Consider the following 27295-nt stretch of genomic DNA (forward strand, 5'->3'; position numbering starts at 1 on the left):
TGGACCCCCATTTGAGCAGCCCCGAGTAAAAAAAGGAGAAATTGGACAAAAAAAAAAAAAAAAAAAAAAAAAAAGGACAAAGCTCGATTCTCCTGAAGTCTGTGCAAAGCTACAGGGTGGACTATTTCAGTTCCTGATCTTGCGGTGGGGTGAAGAAAAGGGGATTTCTTGGGGTTTCGAAAGCCGACGCGGCAGCGCGGCGGAGTTCGGGGCCCTGAGCCGAGCGGCCTCCGCGCCCAGCAGCCCGAGGGAGGGTCACGGCTGCCCTCCCCGCGTCCCTCTCCGCCCTGCACCCCCGAACGCCCGGGAAGCACTGTGGAAATATGTCGTTTTCTCCGGGTCCTCGCGGAGCCGGGAGAATGGTCTGCACGCAGGCCGGGAGGCTGGGAGGCAGGCGGCGAAGCGTCCTCCCGGTCCTGCCGGAACTTCGGGCGCCTCGCCCGCGCGCCCGCTCCCGCCCGCAGCGCATGGCGGATGGAGGTCAGGCGGGGAAGGCGGCGGGCGGGGCGCCGACAGCTGGCAGCGCAGCCGCGGGCGGAGGCCCCGCGGGGGCGCGGGTGGCCGGGGCGGGAGGCCGGCGGGCGGGGACGTCTCGCGGCGGCCGCGGCTCAGGGCCAGCCCCGGGCGCGCAGAGGGCGGCCGCCGCCCAGTTACCTCCGGGGCGGGGCGCCCGGCTGCGGCCGGGGGGATCGCCCGCGCCTGACCTCGGGCGGCGGCCTGGGCGGGCGGCCCTCGCCGGCTGCTAGGGTCGCGCACAGTGCACCACGCGGCCGCCCCGCCCCCGCCCCCGCCCTGTTTCCCCTTCTCCCCGGAGCGCTGCGACCGAGCCGCCGGGGCGCCCCCGGGTCTGGCCTGTGCCCCAGAGCCGCGGGTGGGGCGAGGGCGGGGCGCGGCGGCCCCAGACAGCCGGCTGGGCGACTCGAGGAAGGAAGGAGGGAGGGAGCGAGGAGGGAGGGAAGGAGCGAGGAGGGAGGCGGCGGTGGGGGTGGGGCGGCAGGGAACATCCTGTCTGCGCCGTGCACCGCAGACAGCGTCGCGCGCCAGCCGCCCAGACGGCGCGCGGGGCCCGGCGCGCGCCTGGGGGGAGGGGCGCGTGCGTGAGGCGACAGGTCGGGGCAGCCCTGAAGAGCCACAATAGGCCAGACGGCGCGCGCTCCCGCGGGCTGGAGCGGCGAGGCGGCGGTGGCGGCGCGCGCGCGCTGCCGGGGCTGCTGGCTCGGGTCCCCTCCCCTCCTCCTCCCGCCGCCCTCGCTCTCCCCCGGCGGCCGGAGACGGCGGCGGCGTCTGCGGGAAGCCGTGTGTCTCCGCAGTGACGTGGGCGGGCCAAGGGCTCGGTGACGTCAGAGGGCTGTGTGTAGCGATGTGTGTGGGGCTGGGAGCGGCGCCGGCACAGCCGAAGGGAGCGGGCGAGCGGCGGCGGCGACGGCGGGCACAGGTGCGGCCCCAGCTCGCGGGGGGACGCGGCGGGAGGCGAGGGGACGCGGCTTCTGGGGCGCCCGGCTTCTCAGCAGGCAGTGGGGAGTTCACCAGCCGGTGGAGCTTCCCTGGGGTGCGGAGGCCGGAGCAGGGGTCCGGATGCGCCGGTCCCGGGTGGGCTTGCGGCCGGGGCGGCTTGCGGGGCGGGGGTTCCAGGGCGGCTCGCACCTCGCTGACCCCGCGCTGCGCGCGCCGGCTCGAGCGCCGCTGCACTTGACCGGAGCCGCCGGACCCCGAGACCTGGACGCCCGTCACCGCCCCCGCCCGTCTGCGCTCGGCGGGGATGACCTGGGTTGGACCTGGGCGGCCGGCGGCGCGGGGTCCGTAGTGGCGCCCGTTTGCCTGCGGTCCCCAATGGGGTCAGGCTCGGGGCTCTGGCGGGAGGAGGTGTAGACTCGGAGGGGGAGGTGTAAACTCGGGGCGCGGAGGTAGCAGCTGAGAACTTCGTGGGGAGAGGGCGCGCGGGGTTTTCCACGGCCCTCCCCGCAGCCCCCGCAGTGGGGCGGTGCTGGAGGGCGCGCTTGGTTATCCCAGGCTCCCGGGTGGTGGCTGGGGGGACTCCTCCGCCTACTTCCTTCCACCCTCTTCGCACCCCCCGGATGTCCCGGGTCCCCGGTTCGCGGTCTTCACCCTGTAGGTTAAAGATGGGTGGGTGGCTTTGCGTGGGCGGAGCGCATCGAGGTTTGGGGCTCCCCCATTCTAGGTCGTGCCTCCTGCCCTCTTCTTGCCCTGCCTAGGTTGAGGTGTCCCTGAGGTGGCGAAAGTCTGCCTCGGCTGGTGGCCTTCGCTCTTAATCCTTTAGATTTGTTTTAAGGTAAATTGTTGGGAGTTTGGAAAGCTCAAAATTATGTTTATTGTATTTTATCTGGATTTTCTCTGAAGAAGGAAGTGGAAGAAGTATCTTTTCTTTTTCTCTTCCTCCATTTGCATTCTTTGTGAGAGGGCTGTCTGCCTTGTGCTTTTTGTCCCGGATTAATCTTGTTCAAGGATGGAGATTCCCAGACATGGAGTCTTCAGCTTTTGGTTTCCTTTAAGCAAATTCGCTACCCCTTTTAAAAGGAAAGTTAATTTTTACCTACAGTCATTCCAAAAAATAGGATACATTGGCTAGACGAATTAATGCTCTTCAGATTGTAACTTAGTTACATATGATGGCTATATTAACACATTTTGGGTGGGATGGTGGTGAAACCAGACTTTCCCTTTTTTAAAATTAGGAAATGAAAAATACAGTAATGGATTACTTTTTAGTTTAAATGACACAACGTAAATCTTGTACAAATTTTGTTTAAGGAGTTCAGTGTAAGGTTCTTCATACTCTGAATTTGAGTAACCTTCTACCTTTTGAGGGATATTTTTGCTCTGTTTACCCACCTTCTGAATTGCTTTCCTATTTAAATGAAGGTTCTTGTGGTTAACTGGGGCTAGTTTTAAAGAAATCACTCAAGTGTCACCTTTGGTAAAGTGAACTCAGTGTAAGATTAAGAAATTGGTTTGAAACTGACCCTTTGGCCTCTGGAACAAATTCAAATATAATTCTCCCATCCCCCTTCTCTTCCAGATTCATTAAAAGAAGGATGAACCATAATCCTTGAAGATAACTCAGCAACTTTTCCTTAAGTATAATTTTTGATAATAAAAGTCCAAGTGGAGTCAGAGGTGCTTCTTACCGGTGTGGAGATTTGGGCACCAAGACCAACAGACCACTTTTAGAAGACATATCCCTCCCCCACCCCTTCGTAACTGTCTTTGGTGGTAGAAATTTAATTTGGCTGCATCTTTTTGACTTGTGTTTGAATCTAGGTTTTATGGCACAGTAATGGCATGAACTTTACACATGCTTTATTTTAAGAAGTCTAAACCACCATACAAAAACGTTACATAGAACTTGGACACGTTGAATTGAGAACTTAACAGCTTTATTTTACATACACCTGAAGAACTCAAGAAATAAAAGCTTCCTTAGAAGCGTGCCTCTTAAGATTATATTCTTAGTTATTAGAAGCAAAACAAGAAATTTTATCGCATTTGCAGAAAATTATACTAGGATATAAGCGCCAAAATAAAGTTGCAAAATCTGTTGAGTAAGATTTCTCTTTGGAGATTAAAATTTTCTATGTGTAACTTAGAAGTATAGTAAACATTCTTCAAAGAAGCAACTAAATAAAAATGCAAATATCATACATAATTGTTTAAGTAGTGTAGCAATGGAAAACCTTCAGACAAATCTCTCCTTGGCTCAGGGCTCCAATAAAAAACTGAATGTGATGGGAGATGATGGCAGCCCACCAGTGAAAAAAAAGATGACAGATATTCATGCACACGGAAAAACCGTTAATAAGGTGCCGACTGTAAAGAAGGAACATTTGGATGATTATGGAGAAGCACTGATGGAAACTGATGGAGAACATGTCAAAGGAACATGTACTTCCCTGCCTGAACCTTTAAATTTAAATCCCAGTTTGAAACACACGTTGGCACAATTCCATTTAAGTAGTCAGAGCTCTTTGGGTGGACCAGCAGCATTTTCCGCACGATATTCCCAGGAAAGCATGTCACCCACTGTGTTTCTGCCTCTTCCATCTCCTCAGGTTCTTCCTGGCCCACTGCTCATCCCTTCAGATAGCTCCACAGAGCTCACCCAGACTGTTTTGGAAGGGGAGGCTGTTTCTTGTTTTCAAGTTGGAGGAGAAAAGAGACTGTGTTTGCCCCAAGTCTTAAATTCTGTTCTCCGAGAATTTTCACTTCAGCAGATAAACACAGTGTGTGATGAATTATATATATATTGTTCAAGGTGTACCTCAGACCAGCTTCATATCTTGAAGGTCCTGGGAATACTTCCATTCAATGCTCCATCCTGTGGGTTGATCACATTAACTGACGCACAAAGACTGTGTAATGCTTTATTGCGGCCACGAACTTTTCTGCAAAATGGTAGCATACTTCCTGCTAAAAACTCTTTGGCCCAGTTAAAGGAAACTGGCAGTGCCTTTGAAGTGGAACATGAATGCTTGGGCAAATGTCAGGGTCTGTTTGCACCTCAGTTTTATGTGCAGCCTGATGCTCCATGTATTCAGTGTTTGGAGTGCTGTGGAATGTTTGCACCCCAGACGTTTGTGATGCATTCTCACAGATCACCCGACAAAAGAACTTGCCACTGGGGCTTTGAATCAGCCAAATGGCATTGTTATCTTCATGTGAACCAAAAATACTTAGGGACACCTGAAGAAAAGAAATTGAAGATAATTCTAGAGGAAATGAAGGAAAAGTTTAACATGAGAAATGGAAAGAGAACTCAATCCAAGGCAAGTTTTTTTTAAGTGGCAATATATAATGATAGTGGTTTACTTTGAAATCAAAATTCTGTATATGACTTACATGTTTTTAAGAAACTTCTTTTAACCAAAAGCACTGTTTAAAAGTCATGTTTGCATTTGAAGTTTAGTATTTTCCTTAATATTTCACTCATTTGTCCAAACAGCCTATGCGAGAATAATAATTCCCATTTTACAGATAAAGCAAATGAGGCCCAGAGGTAAATGGCTTTCCCAAAATTATATAGCCAAAATTGGAGGAGTTTGGACTTTAAGTTTTGATCTGTTGTCTCTTTCACACATCCTGTTTCTGTTCTTTTAGTAGAACTCAAGATAATTTACACTTTGGTGTTATAGTGCCATCTCATTGGCAAATGATACGACAGCCAAGCCATTCTTGTGGCTCTTAAGACAGCATTTTTTTAAAGGGTACATCTATGTCTTGTCATGTTTCTATACTTGATGTTTAGCTTTGATTAGTGTTGGAAACCAGTAGAAAAGATGTTTGAAGAATTGGTGATTCTAGAAACAAATTTTTTGAAGAGGCTTTTAAAAATTACGGCAGCTAGAATGAAAGTAATGTGTTAACATAACCTACCAGCAAAGAGATATTAAACTTAACTTTTTCCCACTGCATTACTGTAGGCTAAGCTAAAATTTTTCCAGTTAATATTTTGAATGATTGGTAATAGATGAGATTTGGATTTTTAAATAATCAGTTTGAACGTTAGATGCTTTTTCACTTGATTTAATTCATATATAACATCAATAGCTAATGGTAAGTGCTGAAAATGTGTCAAGCATTCCTTTTGAGCAGTTTTACATAATTTTATTTTTACAACAAAAAGTTGGCCATGTTTTAATAACTTCAACATTTTTCCTACTAATTTTGATTTCTTGAAATATCTCTGTTCTGTTTCACAGAAGAAATGACTTGAGGCCTATTAAATGACCTACCGCAGGTTGTTCCCAGCTAAGTTGGGGCTTGGATTGGAATTTAAGATTAAATGTTCTGGGCTTTAGATGTCATGGTGCTTCCAAGGTTTTGAGGGAAATGTAGTCAAGTGTAGTTTTAGGACAGAGGTTTGTTTCTGAAACTCAATGAAGACACCTTTAAACTCTCATTTAAGATAATTTGTTGTTTTCTGTTCTCCAAGAAAGAGTTTCTTAAATTTCTTGCCATTGGGAACTGTGTTCTTCAGCTTCACTTATTAATTGATTTTAAAACAATTTCAGGCCATCATGCAAAAAATATAAAACTAGGCATACAGCTGTATTTAATGTACAGGGCTGATTTTTTTGCTCAGAAGTGATCTATATTTCCACAAGGTGGAATACCCCTTTAGATACTTAGAATATCTTGGTACCAACCCCAAGCTAATAATTAGGGGCCTGAGGCTTACATGTCTGTCAGTAGCCACACTATTTACCAGATATATTGCTTGGGTCTTTGTTACTCTTGACAATAAGCACTTTTGCGATAAACTACCTTGTTAGTGTCCCTCCACTGTGGGGAAAATAAAATCCGAAAACTGGTGTGTGTGTGGGGTTGCCTAACTGAAACTGAATGTACTAAGATTTAGCTAAAATTCAAACCATCCCTAATGTAGGCTGTAGTCTCTTACTGTTCCAGAATATGCTAATTTGAATGTACTTTTGGGTTTGGGAAGGAGTGAGGTTTTTTCTTTCTTTTTGCTATGCTTTTTAATTTTTAATTTTTTAGTATTTTCTTTAGTTTTATGGTGGTGTTTTGATATTGCTCCCAATTTCATGTGAATTGAAGATAATTTAAGAACATTTCCAACAATTTAACGTTTAAGAACTATCTTTTTGGCTCATTTTGTATGTACATACTTGAGATTTTATCTTTGTACGTGCCACAGCACATCTTACCGTTTATTCCTCAAAACACCGTGAGGTAGCCCCTGCCCACACAGTACTGAGAATTGAACCCAGAATGCTAGAGTTATAGCAGTGTGCAGCCCAGCCCATAGGTAGATTTTTGAAGGTCTGTGATGAAAGTGGGTTAGAATATATATATATATTTTTTTGTCTTTTTCCTTTTTATCGGTACCGGGGATCGAACTCACAACTGCCTGCTTTCAAGGAAGGCGCTTATGCCGCTGAGCTAAATACCCAGCCCCCTGGTTTAGAGTATTTCCGTCTAATGAAAAATTTGTCCCAGATGGGTAACATGTTTGTGGTGGTATAATTGATAGATTGTGAATTGTGGGTTTAATGCAGGTCTTCTGATGTGAAGTCTAAAAATTTTCCATACTTTGCCTAGAAGCAGAAACTTCTTGATTCCACATAAACCTGCATATTTATGTATATAATATATACTCACACATATAACTATGTATCGTATATAATATGTAACATGTATATTGAGGCATTTAACTGGGAAAGGGAAAGGGAAAGGGAGGTAGTCCTTGGTTGGGGAACATTTTTCATTATCATCGGTGAATCAGTGAGTTATTTGCCACACAAACCAAATTGACCAGAGGAAGGTCATTTCAAAAAGTCAAACCAGACTTTTCCTTTTTTAAAGAAGACTATGCCAAGTCTATTAAACTGTTATGGAAAAGACGTACGTTTAGTGTGAATGTAATTTAATAAGCTTATATAGTTTGTATAGTCAGAGTACTGAAATTCAATAGGCAGTTGTTTGAAATGTGGCAACTTAATTATTTTAAAGGATGGACTTATTTACATACTTACTTGCATAGCTAATAGCTATGTTAATTTGCTTAAATAAGTGTTATATTTGGATGGGAGAAATGAGTTGTATAGGGTCAGTGTTCTGAGTGCAGAACTGAATTTATTCTTTATGGAAATTAAAGTTGTATTTTGAACTCTGACTCAGGTCATACAAAAGATACTTGGTAATAGACATGCTTTGCAGTATAGCATTATGAGATTATCCCATTTGAGTTTTTTGTGTGTTTAATTAGAGAAAAGGCTGTTTCATTTTATAGGATACAAATGTATGCAAAACTATCATATTATTGGTTCTTTTTCATGTCTGCAGTGGGTATTTCATCAAGTATTAGATAAGGTTTCTATCTGGGAAAACATTGCTAAGCAATTGATCATTTATAAGTAAAATTTGAAGGGTAATGTTTACTTAAGATTATTTTCAAGCACTTTAGTAGAGAAGCCATGTATAGTAAGTTGATAACAAAATTATAGGTGATTCTTCACTATGACATGACTGACCATCTCTATTTAAAGTTGATAAATAGTATATGCCATTAAAGTATATCAAAATTAGATTCCTAAAATTCAAATGGGACTACTCATGGGAAAATAAACTATTGTGCTTCTCATGCAAGATTTAGAGTAAATGCTGTATTTCATAGATGTCCTAGTGATAATTAGTTTAAAAAGTCTCCTGGTTGAGGGTATAGCTCAGTAGTAGATCACATTCTAAGTAGAGATGTACTCTGGGTGTAGTCTCTCAGACACAAAACAAATGAACAAAAAAATTTCCCTGAAAGCATATGAGCCATTTATTATCTTTAGGTTTGCATTTTCATTTTAATTAATGTCTTTTTTTTTTTTTTTTACTGGTACTGGGGATTGAATTTATGACCGCTTGCTTGCAAGGCAGGTGCTTGTGCCGCTGAGATAGATCTCCAGCCCTTCAATTAATTTCTTTAGAGGTCATTGGAATAATAGTACAAAAAAGACTCCCCTTTTGCAAGCTGATGTAAATTTCAGGAATGTACTTCTCAGTATTAACCTGAAGGAGACAAGAAAACACATGAGAGAATGAGTAGCTACAAAAAGAGTGGTGATGGAACAGAACTTTTATTTGTGGATTACATGGTAGCTTGTTACCTCTGGGGTATAGTTTGGTATTTTGTGATTAGCAAAAATTTTGATCAAGTGAATATAAAATCAGAGGGAAGTATCTGTACAAATATGAGGGACCAGTCAATATTGTCTAATTTTCTGAAATTAGTAACTGTTTTCCTAAGTTTAGAGACTGATGTGATCCCGTGCTCCCTTAGAACCTGGCATGTCAAAGGTGCTTGGTGAACTTTTTTTTTTTCAATCTTTTTAAAGTAATTTTTTTTCACAACTTTAAATCATGTTTTAGAGTATTTGGGTTTTTAAAACAAAATGATTAACTTTTCTTTTTGGTACCGGGGATTGAACTCATGACATCATGCTTGCCAGGTAGGCGCTTAAGCCACTAAGCTAAATCTCTGGCCCCAAAATGATTAACTTTTAAACAAATGTAGTTTGCATAAAAATTTTTACTACAACTCATAGAATCAGAATGAATGGGAAAGCATTTTGGAAGTTACTAATTTTTATACTCTAGAAATGTAGGATAGTATTTCAAATCACTACTGAAAATTTTATTAATATGTATTTGGAGATTTTTCCTTTCTCTAAACATTTTCTTAATTTCCCTAGAATTATGTGAAGATATGCCTAAAGCAAATAAGAATTGAATATTAGATTGAGATGCATTTCATGCCTAGTTGTTGGCATACAATTTGGTAGTCGGATATTAATTGTTTAAAGTATGCAAGAAAAAAGCATGAAGCAGATAGATGTATTGTAAAAAGTAACATTTCTGAGTCATTCTATTTTAGCCTTGCAATCCAAAACTTTTGATATGTTGATTTGTTCTGTTGGAAATAAGTGCCATTTCCATGTTTGAGACCACTTTTGAGATTTTAAATGATCAACCCAGACATGTTTGGATTGGGTTAGAGTTTATTTAGAGTATTTTGTAAAGATACTCTAAATAAAGTTCAGAGTAATTAAGTTTTTGGAACTTACTCTGTTAATAGTAGGATTTGTGGACTCTTTTTGTCCCTGGTTTATAACTGGAAATCTTTAGGATTTTGGTTTCTTTAAACTTGGGAAATAGTTGCATGCAACTAAGAAATACAAAATCTATTTTCATTTTTACCACTAAAAAATGGAAAAAAAATAGAAATTAATCTGTTGGTTTGATTCCTTTTTAAACTGCAATTTTTCATTCATGGAGCTTTTCTCATGCAGAGAGGTATGCCCTACATAAAATGATACAAATGATGATTTTTTTTTCAGTTTTCCCAAGAGTGGTATATAGATATACCGTTGGGGAGCTGTTAATTCATTACAAATAACAAATGCCTTGAGACATTTTTTAATTCTCTTGAGAAACCAATTGAGAAGAATCAGGACGGTCTTGAAATTAGTTTAGTGGTAGGGGCTGGGGATTTAGCTCAGCAGCATAAGCGCCTGCTTTGCAAGTAGGCAGTCATGAGTTCAATCCCCGGTACTGATAAAAAGAAATTAGTTTAGTGGGTCATTGGCATTTTTTTTTTTTTAAAACATGAAATAGAATAAAATGTAGAGTATATTATACAAATTTAAGGTGAATCTTCATTTTGATATTGCCAGTTTGCATATATTATTTGAAGGCCAAAATAATCTGGGACCATAATTTTTAAAAAATAAAAATTCACTAGGTTTCAGTATGTATTGAAATGAGATAGAAAAGTAAAGCCTGAGATTTAAGCAGGTTCAAAATTGTAACAAATATTTCCGGGAAAATCTGACTGGCATTTCCATATCATTGCAATAGTAAGTGGACTGAACATCGTAGAACTGCAGCATACATTTTTTTTAAGTCCTAGAAATTAGCAGGATTTTTATCCATTTGTTTCTTTTCCTTCAAGTAGTAGATAAGAGTGTTACATGATAGTTACACATTTATAATAAGATCTTAACCCTTTGCTTTGCCTGTGAGCATTTTTAAGCACTTCAAACCTAAAATTGGCTCTGTAAGACAGGTGGTGTGATCTTTCAGTCTGGAGGAGCAGAAGATCCCTTGATAAGTTAGTACAGATGCTTAGATCATATTGTCCCAGTTTTACATTAGATTGATTAATAGTAATGATTACAGTGAAGTAAGCTCTTTGCTGCTGTGTAACAGTATTCCATTTCAATTGAGATGCTCATTCACAACATGTTAGAAGTATGGAGGAAAGCTGATACTATGCTGAAGGATTTGGTTTTTTTCGGTAAGAGCGGCAGAGCTGTTGGCAGCTGTCTTGTAGGGTTTCTTTTGTATATATCTGAAACCATTTATTGACCCCTTGAATGTCTTAATATTGTATGTAGTAAACAGATCCTGACAGGTATATTCAGTTTAAGGACCTACTTAAGTGCCCAGTTATGTGTTTGGTAAACTTGCTAATGATTTATAGGATGAGCCCATCATATAAAGTACAAAGTAATGTACTTTCAGAATGCATTGTATTTTACTTCTTTTATAATCAAGCCATTAGGAAGATGGACTTAAATTTACCAGGCTAATTGTCTTATGAACACAAAAATTTAAAAATTAATCTTCGTAGTAGTTTTAAACTTTTTTTGTCTTTTTTATTGGTACCGGGGATTGAACTCACGACTGCCTGCTTGCAAGGCAGGCGCTTATGCCGCTGAGCTAAATCCCCAGCCCCTTTTAAACTTTTTAAAAGTAATTTTTCCATACATTTTTAAAAACCTTTACCTATGATTTTTATTGAGATTTTGGAATTTTGAGGCATTTTCTTAATTTTAGTTAATCAGTGGTATAATATTAAGACATAAAGATTATATGAATCTGATCATGTAATTAAAAACTAGGGTATCACCTAAAAGCAAAGTTTATTGTTGGCCATTAGTCTAGGATTTCTCAAAGTCTTTTTTTCCCCTTTTTTGGAGTACAAATAGGAGTATTTGTATATGGGTAGTGCTGAGTGGTTGGAATTATTGTATAAATGAAATACAGCTCTAAATTATTTGTCCTTGTGAAATTAATAAGCATTGTATTTTTAATACAATAGTTCTTTATTAGGAAGTCTTATGCAGAAATTAAAGAGAAATTTTGGGAAAATTTTTTCTAATTTTATTTACAAAAATCACCATACATTTAGAATTGTTTAAAATTTTATTTTAGGTATTACTTGAAATTTTATATCTTAGAGATTAGAATGTTTGGGATGAAATAATGTGTCTGAAATTTCACTTATGTATGTGAAATGGAGATGCCATCTGTTCATTTTGAGGCAGATAATGGTGGGGAAAATGGGAGATAAAAGCATTTAAATATGTTAAGGCTCCCTATTTAAGCTACTAAAAGATCTCTCCTTTGCCAACTTATATAATGTATTTATTTCAGTGTTTAAATACACAAGGAATGAATTATTCCCATGTTGAAAGATAAGGTAAAAGGCACTCGTATCTTGCTAATTTTTATTCCTGATCAGTAGCATTAGTGCTATACCATTTAATTGTATTGTTTCTTTTTTTTGAAAATTTAATTTGTATGGTGACACAAATGCAGAATAGATGAGAAAATCTGGCATGTCTGTGAATGTTCTGTTGTGTAATATGTGCTTTTCTTAATTGTTTTTAACATGTAGTTAGGATAATTTGTTATAAATATGTTTATGGCTCACCACAGTGTATTAGGTAAAATTAACTCACAGCATTTTATCATGGTTAGTATTATGCATTTCCCTACCATTTGGCTTGTTTAATTTGTATATCTGATAAAATACAGCCTAAGGACTGTTGAGTTTTGCTGCTTCCTGGGGTATAAGGATATCAAATATAAAAGCAATTCATCTTAAATTTCATGGTATCCAGTGACCTTGTATCCCTCCCATCCCTTTGGTGATGCTGGGGTTTAAATTCAGGGACACAAGCATGCTGGGCAGGTGCTGTACCACTGAGCTGTCCCCTAGAACCCTTGCCCACACCCTTACAAAAGGGTTCCCTGGGAATTAATGAGCTACACTGGCATTCAAAATGTACTCAATAGGGGCTGGGGATTTAGCTCAGCGGCATAAGCGCCTGCCTTGCAAGCGCGTGGTCATGAGTTCAATCCCTGGTACCGGTAAAAAAAAAAAAAAAATGTGCTCAGTAAATACTAAGTATTTATTGCATGATAGGCATGGTACTAGGTACTAAAAATACAAAAGTACTAATGTTTGTGAACTCAATCTGCTGTTGTGTCAGAGGCTAGATAACACTTATTGGCTAAGGAATAAGCCTTAGGGAATAGGGAATTCAGACATTAGACAATCCTAAGGGAGATTTCCTTAGGATCCTTGGTTTGTAATTCTATTAGTGGATTGGTGGGAGAACAGGAAATAGCAATTAAGAGGGATGAATGTTTAAAAATATGATAGTAGTTATGTAAGATGGTGTTTGAAGTTAGAGACATAGAAAGAGGTTTGAATTGTGAAGAAAAATACAACTCAAACTAGAGTTTTCAACTTAACGATTAAAATTTTTCAGACTTCAAATCATAATCTTTGACTGAAAAACCTTAGAATTTGCTTGCTGTTCTGAAGATTCAATATTCCAGTAGCATAGTAGGAAAAACTTGTAAATGCATAGAATAGTTTTAATAAACTTAATAGACAGTGAGTACATCTAGAATTGTTCTGAATTTAAGACTGGTTTATGGAGGAGTCTTGTTTTCCAAATGAATTTAGCAGGTGAATTCTAGAAAACACATTCTTGTTTAATTAAAAATGACCTTACATTTCATTTGGTTTATTAGATTGTCTTATTCATGCATATTGACACCTCTTTTATCATACAGGCTTGGAATTTAAAATATTTTGTTTAGTAAGCTACCATTTTGTAAGCACTATGGTTTTCAATAAATATTTTTAATGAATTCTAAATATTTAAAAAAATTTTGAGTCTAAGTGGTGTGCATAACATACTTTAACTATGTTGACTAATGACTTCTTCAGTACCAGTTACTACATACATTATATTCTTGGGTAGGGAGTGTAGGCCTTTAAGATAATTAAATTGTTTGCCCTGGCCTATGTCTAAGCTCTCAAATTGTCTTCCTTTTTGATGAAGTTTTTATATTCTTTTTTTTTCTTTACAGTGTCTATCGTCAGAGAACATTTATCATTTAGTATTTGTTGCTAGAGGTCAGTTCCTTTACTCATTTACGGCTAGAACTAAGTTGTAGGCTGAGACACTATGTAAAAAGTGTTTGATTTATTTTATAAATAGTTGAATTTGCCCAGTTTCTGAACATTGTATCCGAATTGCAATGCATATCTGAACATACATATACATATATATATATATACATTTTTTTTTTTGGTACCAAGAATTGAACTCAGGACCCTGTGTTTGCCAGGCAGCCACTTATGCTGTTGAGCTATATCCCTGGCCCATTTTTAAAATATTTGATCAGGAATGTGAGTTTAAAAAACAAAACAAACCTCTAAGCCAGGCATGGCAGCGCACCCTCTGATTAGCACCCTGGAGGCTGTGGTAGGAGGCTTGCTTGGAGTTCAAGGCCAGCCTAGATTTGTAGTACTATGCCCTGTTTCAAAAACAAAACAAACAACCCCCCCAAAACAACAACAAAAAACGCCAAAAAAGTAAAAACAAAAACAAAAGCCCCTCTACTCATATATAGTGAATGGGCCTTCACTGAACTCTAGTACCTCTAAAATCCTTTTCAAATACTCTCCCATGTAATTTTGTTATTAGTCTTTCAGAGTTCTTGCCTAGTAATTCTTTATAGAAATGTACATATCATATCAATACAAGTTAAGCCTACTTTTGATTTTGACTTTTGTCGTCTCCTGATTGATCAAACTGTGTGATGTGTGTTGCAAAGCTGCTTTCTTTTGTTTTCAGCCTGTTTTGTTGGTTTCTTCTCCCATGTTGGTCCTCTTGTTAATGGGATGTCTCTGATCACATCGTGGCCATTTGTGCTTTCATCGGAACTGTTTAACGTTCTTTCCTTTCCTTTTTCCTTTCTTGTCTCTAGAACCCAGACAGCTGGCAAACAGCACTCCTGTTCTGAGTGTTTGGCGACTATCACCTCTAGGTTTTTCTTTTGAGGTGCTGGGAATTGAGCTCAGAGCCTCACTCTTGCTTGGCAAGTACTCTACCACTGAACTAGACGCTTAATTCCTGGTTATTTATAGCTTAATGAAGTTGTCATTTCCCACACATCTTGCCTAGTTGCAAATGGGATTGGAGCTTCTTGGGAATAGTAGAGCCTCTTGAGAGGAAGCGTTTCAAAACCTACTGAGCTGTCCATTTGGCGTTAGCCTAGTGCCTTCTCTTACTTACTGGAGGGCATTTGTCAGTTAACTTGTTATCTTTGTTCTTCACCATAACTGTGCCATCTTTCAGTTTCTCCTTTGTTCTTCTGCTAGTAAGTCTTGCCCTTTTAAATTTATTCTTTCCCCAAAAGAGCAAGGTCATTATTATTATTATTTATTATTATTATGTTTGTTTGGACTTTTTGAGACAAGGTCACAGTTTAGACTGGCCTTGAGATCACTTTGTAGCGCAGGCTGGTCTCAACTTTGCAACAATCCTCCTGCCTCAGACTCCTAAGTGCTGGGATTATAGGCATGAGCCACCATGCCCAGTGGTCATTATCATAATGTAAAAAATGAGAAAGGAGAAAAAGAGGGCAGAACAGACTAGAAAGCAAACCAAAATAAAGAAAAAGTTGGTAACTTTACTCACTTTTAATTTCTGAATATCATTTTTTTACAAATCTGTAAATGGAGGTAATTGTTAACCTCAGTGGAGAGGTATTTGTTTTTTTTTATTATTATTATTTAAAGAGAAAAAAAAGAAAGGAAATAAAATTAAAAAAAACCAAAGCAGTAAAAGGGTACAAATAATACAGAATTTCAAGGAAAAAAATACAGTAAGATATCACTGAGAGGTATTTGTTGAATGAAACAGGATATATGAAATTTCTAGTAGGCACATGCTCACTAAGTTGCCAGCTTTTGTTTACTGGTATAGCTCCTCCTTTAGCACTAAAAGAATCCCAGCTATACAAAACTTCACATTTATGAGGAAATAAATTGTTTACTGATACTGTTAACAAACAGTAGTTTTGGGTTTAGCTTCCTAGAGTACTTAGTACTGTAGAATTTTTGTTTTGTACTGGAAATTGAACTTACGATCTTTTGCATGCTAGGCAGTCACTTAGGCCTGCTGAGCTATATCCCCTGTCCTGCTCTATAATATTATGTAGTTAATATTTACTGCTAAGTGTAGGATATAGTCTAGTTCGTCATAAGAGGAAAAATAAGACTCAGAGGTTCCCAGTGTTGTACCTTTACAGAATACAATTCTTTAAGTGTGAAACTTGATGAGGTAATTTCTGGTAATCATGATAACATACATACTGAAACTTCCTGTGATGGGATAGTTCATGTAGCAGTCCTTTGAGTTTCAAGTGACATCACATGGTACTTGAAGAAAAAACTGCCTTACTTGGAAGATGGCTCTTAAAAATGTAACTGTTCTTTACCTGGTGGTCCTATTCAGCCCTAATAAAATTAACCTTTTGGGCTGAGGGTATAGCTCAGTGGTAGAGCATTTACCTGATGTTGGTGTGGTCCTGGGTTTGATCTCTAACACTGCCAAAACAAAGCAAATCCCCAACCAAATAAACAAAATCTGTCCATTTTTTGCTTGATAAACTTATCTTCCATGTTCTTCTATAGACTGATCCACCGTCAGGACTGGAATTGCAGTCATGGTACCCTGTTATAAAGCAGGAAGGTGAACATGTTGCTCAAACACATTCGTTTTTACACCCCAGGTAAGCATTATTTATTCATTCATTCACTCATTCATTTACTAGCTGTCTGCTAAATACTACTTTTGGTACTGGGAATTTATTGTTTAGTTTTATGCCATCTTGTTAATAGATTACCTTTAAAAAATGTAAACTTTTAACACAGTAACTTCAGGATTTAGTAGCTTTTGCTTGTATTTGTCATTATGGGGAGATTGTTGGAGAATCATATGTTGCTTAATTAACTAGAAAAAAATGGGAAGAATCTAAAATGAAGTATAAATTGTATTCAATATTTGATAAAATCTTTAGTTGGTATTTCTGTGGTTTTTCTGGAAGTAAATAATTTCCTTTGTTACCCAGAAGTAACAAGTGAAAGTTTTCCTTTTATTTCCTTACTTCTGTTCAAGAGGTAAATCAGTTCTTCAAGAGTTTGGTGTGGAAAAAAAAAAAAGTTTGGTGTGTAACTTTGATAGTTAAAAAATTCTTTGAGTTTTATAATAACTACACTTTTCAAAAGCAAGTTTTCATATTTTCAATAAAAGAATATTATCGATTATAACTTTGTATTTAGATTTTTATTTGGTGCTATAAATCTAATCTCCCTCAAGCATGATGAACAATCAGTATTTACAGCTTTACAAAAATCACTGTCATACATATTAAATTGGAAATGTCTTTTGGGCATTATTAAACCTGTCAAGTTTTTTTTTAAGCTGAGTACTGAGTTTTCAGATCCAGAATTTATGAAATTGATAAAGAGGAGCAACATAGATGTCCTATACAAAGAAAAGAAGATAGGAGATCAATTATCTGATGTTAGGGGATGAAGTGTATCTTTTCACTAATGGTTACTTAGATTATAGTTAAAATGTTACTTGACTGTCTAGTTCACATTTTTTCTGTGAGCCTTGCTGATAATTTGTTGAATAATCTTTTCTCTTTTTTTTGCTACTGGGGGTCATGATCCCGTGCTTGCAAGGCAGGCGCTTATGCTACTGAGCTAAATCCTCGGTCCTGTTGAATAATCTTATGTGTGTTTTAAGCAAAGTTGGTAGTTATCCTTTCAATTTTAATTTTGCATAATTTTCTGTTGCTGTTTTGTTGAACAAGTAGAAAGTATTAAAGTATTACACTGTAATAGGATTGCTACCAGGAAAGCTGCCTGGTAGCTGCTCTGTGTTCAGAGACTGTGATCTGTGAGTTGTCTAAGGCGACCTTGGGAGCTCCTCATGGGCCTGTCACGAATCAGCCTGGAGCCAAGCAGTGGGTGACTAAAGCAGCCTCACCTAGCAAAGAGGAAGTGTTCCTTGCTCTGGAGGGTTGAAAACAGTCCTTCAAAGTAACCTCGGGCCTCTTGTGCCCCTGGAATAAGCCTTCCTGCTCAGAGCTATTACATGGTCTTACTGAGTGCTTCCTGCCTTTCCACTCACCACCATGTGGTTTTGAGGGAAGAAGAGACTCAGTTTTCTTCACAGTGTCTTTAGAAATTACTTGCAAAATAACAAAAGCTCTCATAACTTTGTGCTTAATGCCTAAAATACCGATTTTTCTAAGAAATCTGTTTTGTGACCTTATTTTCTGAGCTGTTACCTTGTCTGGTTAAAAAAAACTGAGTTCAGGGCTGAGGATTTAGCTCAGCGGCGTAAGCACCTGCCTTGCAAGCAGGCAGTTTTGAGTTCGATCCCTGATACTGATTAAAAAAAAAACCCCTTGAGTTCAACTGCAGAAATAAGTTCCATATTTTGATTTTTACTTAACATTATATGTAATATGTATCTTTCTTTGCCTTTCTTTGTTTTCAGCTATTACTTATACATGTGTGATAAAGTGGTTGCCCCAAATGTGTCACTCACTTCTGCTGTATCCCAGTCAAAAGAGATCACAAAGACAGAGGCAAGTAAGTCAGCATCAAGACACTCAGAGAAGCCTCAGAGTAGTAGTAAACATCAAAAAACAGTGTCTTATCCAGATGTCTCACTTGAAGAACAAGAGAAAATGGATTTAAAAACAAGTAGAGTATTATATAGCCGTTTAGGTAAGTATCAGAAATTACATTTTAAAAATTAAGATACTAACACATTCATTTAGTATTTTGAATGTTTTTTTATTTAAGCTAATTTTTGCATAATTGAAGTTTTTACCTTAAGAAAGTGACCTTTTAAAATTCTGGATGATTCTGTTCTTTTTTTTTTTTGGTGATGGGAATTGAACTCAGGACCTTGTGCTTGCCAGGCGGGTACTTATTACTTCACAATGCAAGTGATTTTTTTTTTTTTTTTTTTTTTGTCTTTTTCATTTTTATTGGTACCAGGGATCGAACTCACGACTGCCTGCTTGCAATGCAGGCGCTTATGCCGCTGAGCTAAATCCCCAGCCCCTACTCTCTCTCTTTTTTTTTTTTTTTGGCAAGTGATTTTTGATACTTCTTCTCTTTCCTATCTTTTGTTGCTATCACATTTCTTCGCATAGGTCCCTACTTTCCTGATTTTTCTGTGAGGTAACAAACCCATGTAACTAATAGTAAAGTATTTAAGGGGAATAGTTAAGTATAAAACTCGGGGAACTAGGGCTGGGGATTTAGCTCGGTGGCATAAGCACCTGCCTTGCAGGCAGGCAGTCTTGAGTTCGATCCCTGGTACCGATAAAAAAAACAACAGCAACAACAACAACAACAAAAAACACTCGGGGAACTGTAAATCATGGAATAAAGCAATGATTGAAAGCTTGGAGAGCCAAGCAGATGGCTTAAACGTAGAATGGTGCCTTCTCATTTGAAAGAAAAAAAGCTCCCTGTCTGCTATGTCTTTAAAAAAAATACTGATCATACAAGACACGTACAGTATACTCAGACACAGCCTGTGTTACAGACTATGCAGAAGTCCAGGTTTGTTTAATGCTTAGGCAGTGTGACAGTTATTTTTAGCTGTCCTGAAACAGTTGGAGAATAGAATCCTCTAGTTCAACTGTTTTTGTAAATAATTGAGATTCTTGAATATTTTCTGTACTTTGGAGGTTTTTAAATTCAGGTTCATCTGTATTTAAATATGGTAAGTTAAAGTAATAGTATGACACCATTGTGTCATTTGCATTGCATTTTTTCCTAAATTCTAGTGAGTTTTTGAAAATAGTTGATAAAATTCACATATAATAGTTTACCCCTTTATAAAGTGTACAGTTCAGTGGTTATTAGTGTAATCACAAAGTTGTGCAGCCGTCACAACTTTTTAATTCCAGGACACTTTCATCACTCACAAAGAAATTTGGTGATCCTTTCAGCAGTCACTCATCTTCTTTTCTCCTAACCTCTCACAACCACTAACTTGTTTTCTGTCCACATATTTACCTGTTATCTGTATTTGCCTATTTTGGACATTTAATGTAAAGAGTTAATGTGATTTTTGTGTCTCATTTCTTTCACTAATATTTTCTCAGTCTGTGTTCCTATATCAGTATTTTCTTATAGCTTAATACTCCTTTTTGTGAATATATCTCATTTTCTTTATCTGTTCATCAGTTGATTGGTATTTATACTGTGCCCACATTTTGGCTTCTCGGAATAATGCTACCATGAACACTTGTATACAAATGTAGTTTAGGCATATGTTTTCATTTCTTTAGAGTATATATTCAGGAGTGCAATTTCTGGGTCATACGGTAAGTCTGTTAATTTGAGAGACTAGCAAACCATTTTCCAAAGCAACGGTATTCGTTTTATATTCCCACTGGTAGCTTAGGAGGGTTTCGGTTTGTGTGCATGTTTGTTAACACTTGCTATTAATCTGTCTCTTGAATATTGTTATGTATTGATTGTAAAGTTCTGTCTCATTGTGTTTTTGATTTGTTGCTCCCTGATGATACTGAATATTTTTTTATGCTTTTCTGTGTGTTGCATGTTTTCTTTGGAGAACGTTGTTCATATCTTTGCCTATTTTAAATTGGATTATCTCTTTACTCTTGAGTTGTAAGAGTTATATTCAGGATACCATATTTTATCATATATGTAATATACCATTGTTAGTTGTTTACTTCTAGTGACTCTTGGAAAATACAAATTTCAATTTAAAAAAATTTTTTATTTATTTTTATTTTTTTGGTATTAGGGATCAAACTCATGACCTCATGCTTACTAGGCAAGCACTTGAGCTGCTGAGCTAAATCCCCGGCCCATAAATGTCAATTTTTTGTGAAGTCTAGTATGTCTGTTTTCTTTGGTTATTGGTTTTGGATACATTGTGTAATCCAAGATCAAGAACATTTGTATTTAAGGAGTTTAGCTCTTGCATTTAGGCTTACTGTCTTTTGTCTTTTTAAGACAGGGTCTTGCTGTGCAGTTCAGGCTAGTCTTGAGCTCACTTTGTAGCCCAGATTGGTCTCCAACTTAAAACGATCCTCCTTTCTCAGCCACGTGAGTGCTGGGATTATGCATTTGTGTTTTTGATTCATCTTGAATTTTTTTAATAAGATGTGAAGTCTAGTCTTCTTTTGCATGTGAATACAGTTGTACATTTGTTAAAAAGACTGTTCTTTCCTGATTGCATTATCTTCCCCTCCTAGTCAAAAAACGATTGACTGTAAAAGTATGGGTTTACTTATTTCTGTACTGAAAGTTCTTTTCCATTGATTTATAGCTTTGTAGTCAGTTTGGAAATTGGGAATATGAGTCCTCCAACTTCATTCTTTTATTGCTATTTTGGATTCCTTGTATTTCTGTATGAATTCTAGAATATGCTTGTTAATTTTGGAAAAAATTTGAGATGGAATTTTGATAGGAGTTGCATTGAAGAAGTTGGTCAGATAAATACTGCTTGTTTTAATATCAAGTCTTCAGTCTATGAATGGTGGGATATCTTTCCATGTATTCAGATTTTTTATTTCTTTCAGCAGTGTTTTGCAATTGTTGTATACATCTTTCACTACCGTGTTAGATTTATTTCTAAACATTTTTTATTTGATCTGTGAGTAGAATTGTCTTCTTAGTTTTATTTATGAGTTGATCTAGTGACTTTTAAGTTACATTCATATCGTGTTACTTTTTTTCCCTCAAAGATCCGTCATTCTCAAGTAATTCTACAAGTAAAAAGAAATCGGATTCTACTGCCTGTGATTCAGTAAGAGACACAAACAAGCATGCTGCTGCCCCTTCGTCTCCACTTCTTGTCAAGGATGTTGTTTGTGAGGATGACAAGGGAAAGATCATGGAAGAAGTAATGAGAACTTACATAAAACAGCAGGAAAAGCTGAACTCAATTTTGCAGAAGAAACAACAACTACAGATGGTAAAATTGTTCTCTAAACAGTAGTACTTTATAAAGAGACACTTTAGCCTATGCTGAGTAAGAAAAGATAAGCAGAAAGTGTACTTCAGGTTGTTGAGAGTTTTATACTTACAGACAATTTTAAATATTTCATATTTTTTAGAGAAAATTATTTTTCATGAAATTTGCTTTTTATAGGACTCATAGGCAAATTTCAGATATTTTCTGACCCATGTTTTCCTGAACTTAAATGTTCAGTGTGGTAGAACTAAAGTAGAAATTGTATTGTGATTTTTTTTTTTTTAATGTTACAGGAAGTGGAAATGTTGAGTAGTTCAAAAGCTATGAAGGAACTCACTGAAGAGCAACAGAATTTACAGAAGGAGCTTGAATCTTTGCAGAATGAACATGCTCAAAGAATGGAAGAATTCTATATTGAACAGAAAGACTTAGAGAAAAAATTGGAGCAGGTAATGAAGCAAAAGTGTACCTGTGACTCAAATTTAGAAAGAGACAAAGAAGCGGAATATACTGCACAGGTAAGAATCACTCAGTTTGTATAATGCTGCCCGCATGGAAAGGCAAACTGTTATCTTTTTATTAAAAGAATTAAGATTTGTCAAGCTAGATTTGAAACTAGATAATTATGTTAGGCACAAGTCTTTGCTGTATTCTCCATGATGATATTTTGACCTTTGTTCCTTTAACTTTTATTGAGTTTCTATAATTTAATTACTTAAATTGCTTTTTTTTGTTTGTTTGTCTTTTTGAGACAGGGTCTCACTATGCAGTTCAGGCTGGCCTTGAGCTCACTTTGTAGCCCAGGCTGGTCTCGAATTTGCAACAATCCTCCTGCCTCAGCCTCCCGAGTACTGGGATTACAGGTGTACGCCACCATGCCTGGCTCTCACATTGCTTTTTGAAAAATTTTTATGTTATTTTGGGCTAGGAATATAGCTGCTGGTAGATGCTTGCTTAGCATGACTGAGGTCCTGAGCTTGGTTCTCCATATCACAAAATAAATGGATACTGTTTTGATACTGTTTTAATTTAGTGTATAGTCTTCGTGCCCCAAAATTAAAACACATGAGCTGTTGTCCACAATATTCAGAAGTATGGAGGCCAAACAAGGAACTTTTGTTAGTGTAGCTCACAATTCAGAGGTGAACAAATAACTTGCATGAGCAGACTGCAGGCTATAATGAGAGGTATAGTTTGCCATAATGAAAGTGCTATAGGTTCATTTCTCTGTATCTTTCACATTAAAGAATATTCAATGAAAAACTGACATAGCCTTTTAAATCACACAGTTGGCAGAACTGAGACAGAGATTGGACCATGCTGAGGCGGATAGACAAGAACTCCAAGACGAACTGAGACAGGAACGAGAGGCAAGACAGAAGTTAGAGATGATGATAAAAGAGCTAAAGCTGCAAATTTTGAAATCATCAAAGACTACTAAAGAATAGACACTGTTAAAAGAGATTCATCTGAGTATTACAGGGTTCTTCTGTTTGTTGCTTGCTTTGGTAATTGAATCCTGAATATCTTACTTGCATGAAGATAACTACATATTCTATCTGTTTGTAGATCAGAGAAAGTGAAGAGATTATATATTAGTACATAAATTTTTACATTTTCCAAATGAATGAAACGTATGTTTCTGTGTACGTTTTCCCCTCAGTCAGCTTGGTAACAGTAATATATGGTTTCAATTAGTAGATAATTACCTATATTTCTAATGCCAATTTAATAATTGTATACCTTTTAAAAGTGCATTATGTGATAGATAATAGCTGTGGTCACTTTTGTTATCTATATTTCATATTCAATTTTAGATACAATGGTGGCATCATAATTCAAATACATAGTACAATGCTACCCAAGGAGTTAAATCTTCATTTTTCTCAACAGTCTACTTATCAATTAATATAGTATATTTATTATTATACAGAAAGTTTGCTTTTAATTTGTCCAAATGGTATAATAAATTCCCACCAGCTTTTTCCTTTTAGTGTCTCTTAAGAGAGATTTTGTTAATGAAGCTATAGCATACCCATGGACACAAAGAGGAAGTATGACATGCTTTGTTTGTTGCTGCTAGACATGAAAAGCAGTTGTAATTTGTCTTTTATTTTAAATGTGATTGTATTTAGAATATTTTGCAGTGAATTGAGAAAATTAATTTCTGAACCTTTGTTAGTGGTATTAATAGTGGTGTGAAAATATTAATGAAAATATTAAGAAAAACTGATTCCATTGATGTACATTACTTTCCATATGATTCATAATCTTCCTGTATAGTTTTTATATGTAGTTATGGGTCTTAATGAAATTTATATAATGAATTTGTTTTCCTTTAAATTATAAAATATTAAACAGCTGAAAAGGTTATTTTGGACTTTTGTATGTTATCGTACCAAATTTGCACAAATGGACCATTTTCAATTACACTTTAATGCCAAAATCAGGAATTTACAATCAATAGATGCAGTTTGATAGATTAATACAAGGCAGTTTAATTATTTGCTTCTCAACGTTTGTAGATCATTTTTAGATGGCAGAATTTCACAGTTTGGGAAAGGGCATCATCTGTACTTTTTTTTTTGCACAGAAAAGTCGTTTTAAATAGAAAATTTCACGTTAGTTAATTCTTAGCTTAAAAGTTATTAGGTAAAATTCCCAGTATGTGTTTTTTTAAAGGAAGTTTCCTGAAACCACCATTAATACTATCCTATGAATTTTGTTCTTTAGGTTCTTTCACTAGGTACTAATGAAATTCCTTAAGCTATTTTATTTTTTAAAAATTTATTAGTTTTACACTGTTTTGCAGCACAGAAGATAGATACTTTAATGATATAAATAGAACTTCAAAGCTCTCTTAGGTTATTGTGTGATTATTTTCATATTTTGTTTAATGGTACTGACATATTTAAAAAGAATTTCCCAAAATGCAATTTCTTTAAATATAGTGTAATCTAATGTGTATTTTGCATTTAAACCTTATTAACGCTAACCTAATTTGTTGATTCTTGGAGTCTCTTGAAGAATGAACAAATGTTAAAACAATGCGCTAAAGTAAATGTTTAAAATGCCATATTCTCCCACTGCCATTTATTTAGATTGGGATGAAGAAAAATCACAGATTTTTATGGTATAGTTTTATTTTGGTTGTAAGGTAATTATGTTACAAATCAACTTTTTGGGGAGACAAACTCAATCACCTATAATTTCTTTTATTTTTCTAATTTCTGCTGGTTTTATCTAGTATGGTAGGCTTACCTGGGTTTCAACTGAAAATGTCTGAAATAAATTGTTTATCTTTAAAATACTGTATTTTAGAATTCTTAACTGTTTCTTAACCACCGTTAAATTCTTTATAAACACTTGATTTAGAATTGAGTAATTTTGTTTTCTAATCCTTAGTGAAAACTTGCCATATGACATTGTGATAGTCTTCATTTTACAGAAGATACATTGACGTGCCATAGGTTTCTAATTTTCTCAAAAATAGTTTTTAGTCAGTTGTAAATATTACTGTTAAAAGTAACTGAATTAAATTGCACCGCATAGCTTGAAAACTATACTAGAGAGATTTTGTAATGCTTATAAAGTGACCTCTCCTAAAAATCTTACCCATGGGGCTGGGGATTTAGCTCAGCGGCATAAGCGCCTGCCTTGCAAGCAGGCAGTCGTGGATTTGATCCCCGGTACTGATAAAAAGGAAAAAGACCAAAAAAAAAAAAAATCTTACCCATGTAGAACTTATTCTTCTGTTCCTTGCATGCTCGATTTATGTGCTGGTGGCTAATTTAAAGTTTGTTTTGGTGCCAAGTTCACTAGATTTTTCCTCAGATTTTATAATAATTCTTTTTAGGAAAAATAAAAACATTTGCTCTAAAAAGCTGCACTAAAGGGGCAGCGTATAAAAGTTATGCTAGAGCATCTTTAAAAAAAAGAAAGAACTTTAGCTTACAAGTGATGAGTGGGTGGTCATAGTTTCAATAGTTTAAACCTTACGAGAAAAATAAACCAGATCTTTAAAGGTAGTAAATATAAAATCTGCTGTCAGTGAGGAAAGTCTTAACTACACAAATTTTACAAACGCAACCTTTAATGCTATAGGATTTTGCCAACAACCTAAGTTTGGCTTGTACTTTAATTTTGTAAAATGTGTTCTTTTGCTTGCATTTCTGAGTCTGGGAGAATTAGGATGTTTTATGCTTCTTGAATGAATTTTATAACATATTTAATATATTGCCAGTTTAGATATAAAATCATTTGTAAATATTGAATTATAAAACAGTTGTTAAAGTAGGTGAAATAAACCAAGTGCTATATTTGCAGGTTGCCCATATCTTTTAGAAGTCACAACAGAACAGCCAGTTTTTTTGCACATCTGTGGTCTGTTTCAAGGAAAATAAAGTGAAAAGGAAACTGTAATGTAAAACATGCCTATGATATTTCCCTAGAATTAATTGCAGAGTTAGCACTGAAGGTTTTTAATCAGCTTCTTAAGTTTTCTTCTCAATAAGACATGTTTTGATTATTTAGGAAAGAGTACTCATTTTTTATTTGCTCATTATGCATTTAATCCACATAACATTGAAAATTAATATAACAAAAATTGTGCTTATACTGTACATCTGTTCCTGTGCGTGGAACTACTTGTTAATAGTTTTTATTGATGCTGGCAGCAATAAAGGACATATGTATTATATGTTGTGAAATTAAATAAGCAGTTTAAAAATGTTTTCTAGTATAGGATATTAAGCATTTCCACTGTTGGGAGAAAAGCATATGGTTATTTTATATTGCATCTTATCTAAAGGACAGTTTTTTTTAATGTCTGCATTTAAATAGCTTCTAAACTATATAATGCAATTTGGAGCCTGTTTAGAAATAGACTTAAATGTCTTATGTAGTGCTACTGTTTTTTAATTAGGAGGTGATCAATTGTAATAACAAATTTAAAAATTAAGCCCAGAAAAGAAATTAGTGTTTAAAGTTAGTTTAATGTAACAAAAATTTATAAGATTTTTTTTTCTCCAATAGATACCTCACTTGAAAATAAAGCACAGCATACTTAAAGTAGTTCTAGTAGAAACATCCTATTAAAACAATTGTGAAATCTAGGACATCTTTTGGGAAATTCAAGTTTGTGAGAAGTAAAATGTACTTAGCTTTTAACTATTCTGTTAAAAGTACTTGTTTATCCTAATAATTTTAAGCCAACATAGCAGTCTTAAAAGTTTATTTCTGAATTTCTAACCTGGGAAGACAGTAATTGAATTAACTTGTTTGGTAACTGTTGAAACAAAGTGATTATATTGACCATAATTTGATTTGTAATTTTGCCAATGATGTACAGTTTTATGATTAAAATTGCTGTGGTTGGTTGCATTACATGACATACAAAACTGTCCTACCTCACGTGAAATAAATATTTTATATGGTTTTACTAAAAAATAAGACTCATCTATCTGGTCACTTAGTTTACAAATTTGAATTATATTTATTGAAACATGACATACTGTGCTCTTAGCTTATACCTCAATTGTATTTTGTGCTGTTTTCCATTTTCATGCCTTGTAAATAACTTGTATAGATTGTGGATCAAATTCCAAATAAAACTTTTAATGCCAATGAGA

General features: G+C 37.0%; 1 protein-coding gene across 2 annotated transcripts; it reads left to right on the plus strand.

Annotated features, from left to right (window-relative positions):
- The first annotated feature begins 344 nt into the window (after positions 1 to 344).
- Skil (SKI like proto-oncogene) lies at positions 345 to 27295 on the plus strand. 2 transcript variants are annotated; one of them, XM_063227151.1, is made up of 7 exons: positions 345 to 480; positions 3038 to 4781; positions 16313 to 16410; positions 18192 to 18424; positions 21436 to 21665; positions 21959 to 22183; positions 22955 to 27295. In XM_063227151.1, the coding sequence occupies exons 2-7, from the start codon at positions 3684 to 3686 to the stop codon at positions 23111 to 23113; spliced, it is 2043 nt and encodes a 680-aa protein (XP_063083221.1). In that variant the 5' UTR covers positions 345 to 480; positions 3038 to 3683; the 3' UTR covers positions 23114 to 27295. The 2 variants fall into 2 exon arrangements, with proteins under 2 accessions (XP_063083221.1, XP_063083220.1); XM_063227150.1 differs by lacking the exon at positions 345 to 480 and adding an exon at positions 1297 to 1435.

Source organism: Cavia porcellus, unplaced genomic scaffold (genome assembly GCF_034190915.1).
Source record: "Cavia porcellus strain 051 isolate PalLab524CR breed Dunkin Hartley unplaced genomic scaffold, mCavPor4.1 scaffold_17, whole genome shotgun sequence".
Taxonomy (NCBI): domain Eukaryota; kingdom Metazoa; phylum Chordata; class Mammalia; order Rodentia; family Caviidae; genus Cavia; species Cavia porcellus.

Coding starts and splice junctions, on each gene's coding strand:
- Skil (XM_063227151.1), top strand. CDS start 3,684: ATGGAAAACCTTCAGACAAATCTCTCCTTGGCTCAGGGCTCCAATAAA. Junction 16,411..18,191: donor CATTCGTTTTTACACCCCAG/GTAAGCATTATT, acceptor CTTTGTTTTCAG/CTATTACTTATACATGTGTG. Junction 22,184..22,954: donor AAGCGGAATATACTGCACAG/GTAAGAATCACT, acceptor TAAATCACACAG/TTGGCAGAACTGAGACAGAG.